The sequence below is a fragment of the Juglans microcarpa x Juglans regia genome, chromosome 1D (assembly GCF_004785595.1).
Source record: "Juglans microcarpa x Juglans regia isolate MS1-56 chromosome 1D, Jm3101_v1.0, whole genome shotgun sequence".
NCBI classification, from domain to species: Eukaryota; Viridiplantae; Streptophyta; class Magnoliopsida; order Fagales; family Juglandaceae; genus Juglans; species Juglans microcarpa x Juglans regia.
The window spans coordinates 40,806,365-40,816,959 of NC_054594.1; the positions used below are offsets into that span (position 1 = coordinate 40,806,365).

Sequence of the window (10,595 nt, forward strand, 5' to 3'; positions counted from 1 at the left end):
AGTATAAAAGCCTCTCATTAGTGGAATATCCATAAGCTTCTGTTCTAAAATAAAATCAAAGAATTCCCTCATAGCGGGAGTTATGTGAGATGTACCTGATCGTTCACTGGGGAAGTGGGATACATTGAAGTCTCCCCCTATACAACTTGGTACATCCCACCAACTAATGATTCCAGCCAACTCTTCCCACAATAAGCTTCTTTCTGAGTCAACATTAGGACCGTACACACCTGCAAAAGCCCAACGAAACCCATCTTCTACATTTACATAGGAGCACACCACAGTGAATTCACCCACATATTCCTCTACTCTTTCCACCACTCTTTTATCGAACATGATAAGAACACCACCCGAGGCACCTTTAGAAGGTAGATACGACCACCCAACATGATGCCCTCTCCACAAACTAAGAATTATTTGCTTTGTAATTAGTTCTAGTTTGGGAAGAGTGGGCTGGAAGTGGTTTCGGGCTTGAAAGTTAATCTGTCAAAGTTTGAGATGGTGCCGGTGGGGAATGTTCCTAAAGTGGCAGCTCTAGCCTCTCTTTTGGGATGTAAGGTATCCTCTTTACCTCTTCAGTATCTTGGATTACCATTGGGTGCCTCCTTCAAATCAAAGCAGATTTGGAATCCTGTGGTTGAAAAGGTGGAGCGTAGGCTGGCATCTTGGAAAAGGTTGTATTTATCCAAAGATGGCAGGCTTACATTGATCAAAAGTACTCTCTCTAACCTTCCCACTTACTTTTTGTCTCTGTTCCCACTCCCAGCAAAGATTGCCAACCGTATTGAGAAGTTACAACGTGATTTCTTGTGGAGTGGTTTGGGGGACGAGTTCAAGTTCCATATGGTCAATTGGAACACGGTATGCAATCCAATTTCTAGGGGTGGGTTTGGTATTCATAACTTGACTAAATTCAATCAAGCTTTATTGGGTAAATAGTTGTGGCGGTACCACCAAGAAAGGGGGGCTTTGTGGAAGTCGGTCATTGATGCACAGGTTGGGGAAGCATGGGGCGGTTGGTGCTCGAAAGAGGTATGTGGTTCATATGGGGTAGGGTTGTGAAAAAACCTTAGGAAGGGTTGGGAGACTTTCAGGAGACACATTCTGGGGTGGGCGATGGCTCTCGCGTCAGATTTTGGTATGATAAATGGTGTGGTGGACACTGTCTTAAAGACACTTTCCCAGCCATTTTTTAGTTAGCACGAGTAAAGGATGCAGCGATAGCAGACATTTTGGCTTTTTCTAATGGCTCCCCTCAATGGAACGTGGATTTCATTAGGTCAGCCCATGATTGGGAGATGGAGGTCATTTCAGAATTCTATGCGGCTTTGTATTCAGTACGTATGATAGAGGGTACGATGGATAGGATGCTTTGGAGCCCTTCTAAAAAGGGTAGATTCATGGTCCATTCTTTTCACAGAGTTTTATCAAATCAGGGCAAGCTCTCATTCCCATGGAAGAGCATATGGCAGACCAAAGCTCCTTCAAAAGCAGCTTTTTTTGTTTGGACAGCAGCTTTGAACAAAATTCTTACCACGAATAATCTAAGGAAACGTCGAGTAATGGTATTACACTGGTGTTATATGTGCAAGAAAGATGGTGAATCTGTTGATCATTTGTTTCTACATTGCGAGGTGGCCAGGACCCTGTGGGCTGATTTTTTTACAGGACTTGGTTTATCATGGGTTATGCCCGGTAGATTGGTGGATTTTTTTAGCATACTGGAGAGGTCTTCGTGGAAACATACAAGTTGCAGTAATATGGAAAATGGTCCCTATATGTATGTGTTGGTATATTTGGCAGGAGTGAAATGATAGAAGCTTTGAAAACCAAGAGAGAACAATGGAGGAGCTTAAACGTTTTTTCTTTAAAACTTTGTTTTCTTGGGTGGGGGCTATTGTTTGTAATGGACTCAATGTTCATGACTTTCTTCTTTCTGTTGTACATTATAGATAGGTATTTCACATGTATACTTCCTGTGTACTTGGGCTTTGCCTATTACTATGAATAAAACTTCTTGTTTACTTATCAAAAAAAAAGTATGGGCGTGGTTGGGGAGGTTGGTGTTCAAAGGAGAGTAGGGGGACTTATGGTGTGAGATTTTGGAAATTTATTAGAAAGGTATGGAACAATTTTGTGAAACAAATTAAGTTCAAAGTTGGAGAGGGTTCAAGAATTTGTTTCTGGTTTGATGTTTCGTGTGGTGAGTGTGCTCTTTTTAGAGCTTTTCCGGCTATTTTTCAAATGGTTGCAAATCAGCAGGCTTCCGTTTCAGATTTGTTGATTCGTTCTAATGGAGCTGTGCAGTGGGATGTTAGTTTTATTAGAGCTGTTCAGGATTGGGAACTTGATGAGGTTGCAAAATTTTTCAGTTTGTTGTATCCTCTGGATATTGGAGGAGATGAGAGGGGATCGAATGTTATGGAAACATACGGGGAGAAAAAAGTTTTCAGTTCGGTCATATTATAAGGTGTTGACGGTTCAGCATCACACTTTTTTTCCGTGGAAGAGTATTTGGAGAGTTTATGTGCCGTCCAAAGTGGCCTTTTGTACTTGGACAGCATCACTAGGGAATATTTTGACGATCGACAATTTGAGGAAGCGTGGCATGATTGTTATGGAGTGGTACTTTATGTGTAAGAAAGATGGTGAATTGGTGGATCATTTACCTTTACATTGTGAGGCGGCTAAGGCTTTATGGGATGGTGTGTTTAGTAGAGCCGGGTTGTTTTAGGTAAAGCCTAAGAAAGTGGTCGACTGACTTGCTTGCTGGAATAGGCCTCATAGCTGTTCTGAAGTGGCAGCAGCATGGAAATTGATACCTTTGTGCATCATGTGGTGTATTTGGATGTAAAGGAATGAGCGGTATTTCAACAATAAGGAGCGTACTGTAGATGAAATCTGGAAATTCTTTGTGTTCTACTTGCTTCAGTGGTTTTCTGCTATTGTACTTAACGGAGGGATTGTTCATGAGTTTTTATTTTCTTTTCATTATCCTAGAATGTAATTAGATATTTCTTTTGTATACTTCCTGTGTACATGGGCTTTGCCTATTTCATTCGATGAATAAATTTTTCTTACTTATCAAAAAACAAAAACAAAAACAAAAGGAAGAAAAAAACCTACTAAAAATGCATAAACATAAATTTAATAATAAATGCAATTAAAAGTTGATCACGGGCATAAATAGAGGGAGAAAATACCTCCCAGTCTGTGCAGATTGGAAGCATGCGCTTTAAATTGCCACACTGTGCTGCATATACAGCTGCTTCAAATTTACCACCATCTTGCTCCACAATTTTCTTCAAAAAACAAAGGTGAAGAAGCCAATCCACCGAATGAATGGATGGATGGATGAAAGAGAACTTACAAGAGCTAATATCATTAAGCTAAGAATGTCTAGAATTTAAGGCATAACCACATAAAGGGAAATAGAGAACAGAAAACAGAATTAAAAACATAACGGCTTGACCTAAAACTGCAAGAAGTTTATCTGATGGTGTCCTTATAACCTACCTCAGATGCACAGTAGGAAGCCCATTTCCAAAGATGCCATTGGTGTCCTGGGCCACTTTCCAGTTCAATGGCTTGCAAAATCCTACTCTTTCCATTATTCACCAGGGCTTCAACAGAAGGGAAAAGGTCCAACCCTCCAAATGGGCATAATGTTGCAGCTCTCCATGGCTTCCAAAATGCTACCATGTATCAGAACAGCATCGAGAAACATAAACTGTAACCTAGTTAATACAGAACATTGCTCACCTGTCCGGCTGACCGGCAAAGCTCACATGCTTCTTCCAGTCTTCCAGCCCTTAGAAGAGTCCAGACATCTTCCAAAAGAGATTCATCTTGTTTCTGTTGAGCCAAGACTGTTATTGGTGAATTTAAGGAAAATACATATGCATTCAGAAGCATACATTTCAAATTCTAAGAGTTCCAAATCATGAAATTACATCAAAATAATTACTTTCAGATTAGACACCGGAAATTCAGCATTGTGTTGTGCCCTACAGTAACATCACGCGCCCAAAAGGGCTGTTGTGCATTTTCAATAGCATCATTCAAACATATTCCTATTCATATTCAATAAATACAAAGGAAATAAAATATAAATAGAAGCACCGCCAGATTGTAATGAGCTGAGTTCCCATTACTTTCATCTCTCTTCCTATTTCTAATTTAGGTGTTCCTCAAGTATACTACCTGTGTACTTCGGCTATCTATGCTTCTGGCACTTTTTAATAAAATCATCAATTACTAGTCAAAAAAACATAACATCACTAGTAGTGAAAGATGACTGTAAATGTAGACAGGCTTTGCAGAAGTTTGGAAGACAATAATAAGTGCGTACTTTGTCATCAGGTAGCTGATGAGCATGTTCACGTGTTGGAGCATCAAAATCCAAGTGATTAATGGTATTTTTATTGGAGGCTCCTTTCTTAAGATACCGTTGTGTATGATGCCAAACACCAGAGCTGGGTAGATAGGTACCAACATGAGATCCTCGCACCTGAAAATCTTGATGAATTCCCATGTCAAACAGAAACAATGAACTCTTGACTGATTTTTTTATAAGTAAAAATTTAACAACAAACCATTACTGATAATAACAGAAATGTTATCAAGAAAACAAAAACATCTTTTTACCCAAGAAAGAATGCAACAGAGACCACTGTTGCATGATACTAATTAAAAAGCTTGCACGCCAATGAGAACAAGAGAAATACCGAAACGGGAGGGTGGATGGCAAAAGTCACAAAGTTGGGGGAGCCAATAGATTCATCCTGACTTATACCCTAAGTTTAAAATTCAAGAATAATTGACAATAAAAAGGATATCCTGCGAAATATATCACCAAAAGATTGGATTTTGGAAGATCTGCTCAACTGCTATACAAACTAAAGTCAACCACGAGTATTTTTTCTGGCCTCAATATTTTTTATGGTTTTTATAAGAATCTTGTCGGATATAGTTATATTTATTTTTTACTTAAAAAAATTATATTTATTTTTTTGATAGGTTAGTATATAGTTATATTTATTGTTGGCTCAACACCTATTACATCCATTTCAATAGCCATCAACCACATTCACATCAAAACTCCCTCATCCTTTTTTTACAACATGGAATCTCCTCAAGGCAGGGCCCTCTGGACCCACCCATAGGAGCTGGGAAGTAAACACAAAAATACACAATCTTACCCATCAGAACCGTGTACCAAATCAAAGGGAACTCTTAGTGCGCACTTGAGCCTAGGATGTCTGAGTCTGCAGCTCATCCCATGTCCATCCTTTAAACATTAGGCTGCACCCTCAAAGCTAGAACTCACTCATCCTTTAAACCCAATCTGAACCACAAGTGGACCTTTAGCAATAACTATGCCCAAACTTTAATTTCATAGAGCATCAAAACACCAATTATGCATGTCATTTCCAGGAAATGGTAGATGCTTCGAAGATAAAGAACGCTCTTTGGGAGATCTTAGAGATCTTTTCTTGAGTACATAGAGTTCTTGGGCTAAAGCTTTTGTAATGGTGGATAATTTCCAGCTTCTGTTTTAGTTTTTCTGGTGTCAGTTTCTTTTTGTTTTTGGAAGTGGTAGGTGTTTCCTTTGTATACGTCCTGTGTACTTGGGCTTATGTCTATTACTTTGAATAAAATTATTACTTACCAAAAAAATAAAATTTCCAGGAAATTCCATTGTTTACCTGAACACAACCTAAAATTTGTAATAGCATTACTTATAAAAAAAAATTGTAATAGCATTATTTTTCATGATAAAATTTTAACAGCATTTATATAACCACGATCGCAAAATATTTCATAAGTGTGACAGTAAATTAATGATCAATCATTATTGCAGTATGAACTAGTGATAGTAACAAAACAGCACACAAAAAATTATTTAGTTACAGTGATAGCAATCCTCAGGTCAATCATTTTAATAGTATCAATTTGCAAGAATTTTAAATTCTCAAAGGATTTTTAGATGGACATCTCATAACACCGAGTCACCAACCATATATGGCAATGCAACTAAAAGCCCATCAGAAGGGGAAAATGCAAAAAATAATGATAACGATAACAGCAGCAGCAATAATTATAGCTCAACGAACTAACAACAGGGAAGGCAATTATTCGGCCAGCGAGAAAGACACGAATGCTGTCTAGAAAGGGGCCTAACAAACAGACAAGACCATCGATCGACGGATTAGCAATAACACTCTCAAACCCAACAAAAGAAAGATACAAAATTGATCACCTTGCTTTCCAAATCAAGTGCTTTGGAGGCTAAACCCTCAAGCCATTGAACAATCCGGAGGCACAATTGTGCCGTATGATCATCTGCAACAAACTGGCAGGCCTCCAAGTGTGATGTTTGGGGGTACTGTCATAAGCCAATCACCTTAAATGAGAATCTGTCATTTAAAAAATTCAAATAACAGAAAGTTTCTTCTTTACAAAATTTGAAAGACTATTCCTATGAAGCAGCACATGCTGGAAAAATGCATTACCAGGATTAGCTCTTTCGGGAGTTCTTCAGACACTGCAAGAAGAACAAAATCATCATGCACTAAAACCAAATATTTCATCTTTAAAATCAGAGTTTAATAAATCTTTGTTTCTGAAGAAAACACAAACAAGATTTCAGAGTAGATCTATACAGAAACAATATCTCATGGTCAACACATTTGCAAAAAGATATGCAGTGGCACTTATATAATAAAGAGGTTTTGGGATTGCCTACAATTAGTTATGATAGAGTGTAGGCATAGCCAAGTACACGAAATGCATAATGCTATTATTTCAATTAAACAACTCAGGAATCTACACTTCTGAAACATTAACATACGCAGACATGTACAGAAACTCCCTACTAAGATTTTTTGATAAATAATTGATGATTTCATTAATAAACACAAAAGGCAACGCCTTAGTATACAAGAGGGCGACTGAATATACATAGAAAAGGGAAAAAGAAAATCACAAAACCTCTGCCTTTTAAATCTATATAGAAAATGAAAGTTTTAAGCTATCATAAAAAACAAGTCAAAACCCTCAAAAATCTCATCATATCGTACGAAGATATCAACAAATTCTATCCATAAAAGCATCAAAAGTAGAAGAGATTAAAGATTTATTTCCTTTCCCATAAAGGTACCACAAAAGAGACCAGGAAGCAGCCTCATCAAGCAGGAGCTGAGCCTTCTGCCTCATCAATTTCTCCTCTACGGCCCCATGCCTTACATTGGACCCATACCTATACAAGAAATGCACATCAAGAGGTCAAACAGACACCGAATAAAACTAACATTACCAATATAATGCCAAGAACAAAGAGTATGTATTATTTTAAATTGCACAAGTGATGGAATGCAACGCTGCTTGATTCAATATCCAGATCAATTTACAATCACACAAACTCGTACGATTGTAACCGATACATAAGCAAGCATCTATTTTTGGACTTGGCCTAATCGTCACAGGTATAAAAAGGAGCGGCTTTTATTCAGTTAGCTTAATCTAGCAATCTGGGATAATTTAGCCAAGAAGAGTGATAGTGCTCTTCCACTTTGTGAATATTATACATCATACACTCATACAAAAAATATTAGACATTGTTCTTGCATAGGAATTCATGTTTGGATGCTCAAACCTCAGAAAATTGTGTAATATCTAGAAAATGGAAAAAGTAAATAGGGACAAAAAGATCTGGTAGACAGCACACAGCCCCTTGTTTCGCCTTTTTCTTTCATTTTTATGATGAAAAATCCCAAAGATTACGCAAACATGTCTTTAACTCGGTTAAACCCCAGACTTGTGTAGCGCATCCTTATCACATGAATAAGGTAAATCATTGGCTTTTGATCAATGGGACGTGACCCCAAGAAATTGTTTGCAGCAAAAGGTTCAAACCTAAGACCTGGAAAGAGCCTACCACTAAGACCAAGGTCCTCTCTACTTGAGACAAACTTAAAAATTTGACCCTCCCCCCACCCACTAAGACGGCATTGCATCTATCACAATCTTTAAGGAATGTAAATAGGTAGATTAGTAAAATGGGTGGCTAAAATTAACACCAAGACATCATTATCAAAATATAGCCAAATATATGAGCATTTGCACACTAAAAACATATGTATTAGCACATACACATTTTCAATCTTACAGGACACACCTAATTGACTCTGAAACATTTCGGCAAGATCCCTCAAATCTTAGTATGATATCAGGAATAGACATCAAACCTGCAAAAGAAAATTCACCATAGAAGTATGCTATGTCAAGCATTATTGCAAGACTTCAAAAACCCTAAAAAAATGAAGAAAATTCAGATCGACAACAACATGTTCTAATTTACAAATCATTCCAAACTAAGAACGTTTTTTGACTAGATAACTACATACCCCACCCCAACTTTGATAACAAAATACAGTCATGAAATAGAGACAACATTATTGGAAAAAAAAAAGGTGATGTTATAGATGACAATGAAGGTGAAGGAAAAAGTATACATTTGAGTATTTCTGATGTCGGAATTTGGCACTAGAGATATCAAGAGATCAAAGTGAGAGCAGTAGCTTTTCAAAAACCGGTTGTATGTCCTTTTGAGTCCATTTGCTTGGGTTACTTCGAATAGTTGAGATTTTATATTTATTTAATTTTTATTAGACTATTCATGCCTATAAAACCTAGCTTAAGGATTGTAACTGAATTATTATTCAGAATTGCCAAATACATTTGTAAATGGTGCCATTGCGGTGAATTGAGCAGGGACTTGCAACCCTTTAAAAAAGCTGCTTCTGCATCAATGCATTATTACATAAATACATCAAGCACCTTGAAAAGCGGAATCAAGTAGCGATGCAAATATGGTAAAAGTGGTGTCTCCACCATCTGCCAATGAATCATCTTCATTCTTGCAAGCTTTCAGCAAATAGCGAACTGAATCAGCACCAGCATCCATGTCAGCCATTCCGTGACTATCAATGGGCGGTCTCCTTTTAGAAGCAGATAGTGTCCTTGCAGGTGTTCCTTCCGAGCGATCAGCGTCAATGCTCTCCACCTCTTGTTTGATATTTTCAAGAAGTAAGGCAGCATTAGTTGGGCTATGGATGCTATGTCCATCGTACAATAGCCTGGATCCACTGTACTTAGAAGTTGAGTGTTCATGATGGGATGATGAGCTTGATGCTGAGTGCCTTTTCCTGCACATATTACATGTTTAACTGCCTGACAGAAAGCACGCCTATATTTATGCAGAAGCAAAACATGCATATTCCATCAAGGGTCATTTTTTTATAGGTAAAAAAAAGGCACACTCCTTTTTTTTACCTGATGAGAGTGAAAATAAGTATGAAATTTGGTGCTCTAATAACCCCCAGAAAGGTACACTCCCTTCCTTTAACTGCTGAGACAAACATCAAAAAAGTAACATAGCTGGGAGGATATAAAGGCAACCTAGTATTCATGTAATGAGCAATACCAAGTGCCGCATGTCCTTGAATTTGAGTCTTAGGATAAACATCTACTCCGTAGAATAGTTCCATTTTTTTGGTTAAAAATTCGTGCCATGTTTATTTAATATTCACAACAAAAGGAAGCTGCGCATGGAAATAATTTCAGAAAGAAAAAAGCACCCAAACAGACTAATTAATTTTCCTAAAATGCCTTATGACTCACAAAACAAATATAGGGCCCCTCCTCCTATAAAGCAATCCAACCCCCACAGAATTTAAATGGAGACATTCTGCTTCTATATAACATGTTGTGTACAAGTGCACCAGTATGAATGGGACAATTCAAGAATCGCAACCATCAACCCAACAAAGAGTTACAATAAATAAAAGCCGCCAAAACCCTAATTGCCATAAAACGAAAATGAAACAGAAATATCGTGGAATAGCCAAAACAGCCCTAAAATTATATTCTGATTAGATAGAAAAAAGCAATCATTCAAATCTTATATATATACCAGAGCATCTAACGACAGTCTACGTGCTTAATTTAACTGTAACCGCTTAAAGCCAAGTAACATCCGACCCAATTTCAGTTTTTTCTTTTTACCACCATTTGGAATCCAACAACGACACTCGCAGGAAAAGAAATCAAACGAAAAAAAAAATAGAAAGAAAAAAGTGGACGATCGGATTTATACCCATATCGGCGGAATGGCTCCCTGATGGTGAGGTCTTCAGGGTCGAAATAGCTGGGAGAAGTGTCCATGCGAACGTCCATTTCCGCGCAAAGATGACGTCGCTTTTGCACTCCAAACGGAAAACCCTAGGGCTTTCACTGGCCAGTGGCTTGATAGTTAAACCCTAGAAAACTGCAGCGCGGTGACAGTGGGGGCAGGTTTTATTAACCGGTAACCAATTAACCTGTTTATTTTTACGATTATAATCATTTCATCGTCTCATATTATTAGAATTTTTCTAAATTTTGATAAATAATTTAATTTTTTTAAAATTTTAAAATAAAAGTAATATTAAAAATATATATTTTAATAATTTTTATTTAATTTTTAATTTTTATCTCAATTTATCTCTTCCCATCTTTAAAAATATTACCTAAATTAAACCTTAATTAGAACA

General features: G+C 37.4%; 1 protein-coding gene across 1 annotated transcript in view; it reads right to left on the bottom strand.

Moving 5' to 3' along the window:
- LOC121257841 (nuclear pore complex protein NUP107) overlaps positions 1–10,350 on the bottom strand; it is a 37,669-nt gene extending 27,319 nt beyond the window's left edge. Inside the window, exons 1-10 of the mRNA XM_041159092.1 lie at positions 10,160–10,350; positions 8,842–9,209; positions 8,180–8,249; positions 7,146–7,261; positions 6,516–6,547; positions 6,263–6,388; positions 4,352–4,510; positions 3,763–3,855; positions 3,517–3,684; positions 3,204–3,302 (exon numbers count right to left, since the gene is read on the bottom strand). Of these exons, the coding sequence (XP_041015026.1) occupies positions 3,204–3,302; positions 3,517–3,684; positions 3,763–3,855; positions 4,352–4,510; positions 6,263–6,388; positions 6,516–6,547; positions 7,146–7,261; positions 8,180–8,249; positions 8,842–9,209; positions 10,160–10,239 (1,311 nt within the window). The 5' untranslated portion in view covers positions 10,240–10,350. The remainder of the gene's footprint in view (positions 1–3,203; positions 3,303–3,516; positions 3,685–3,762; positions 3,856–4,351; positions 4,511–6,262; positions 6,389–6,515; positions 6,548–7,145; positions 7,262–8,179; positions 8,250–8,841; positions 9,210–10,159) is intronic.
- Positions 10,351–10,595: the final 245 nt, after the last annotated feature.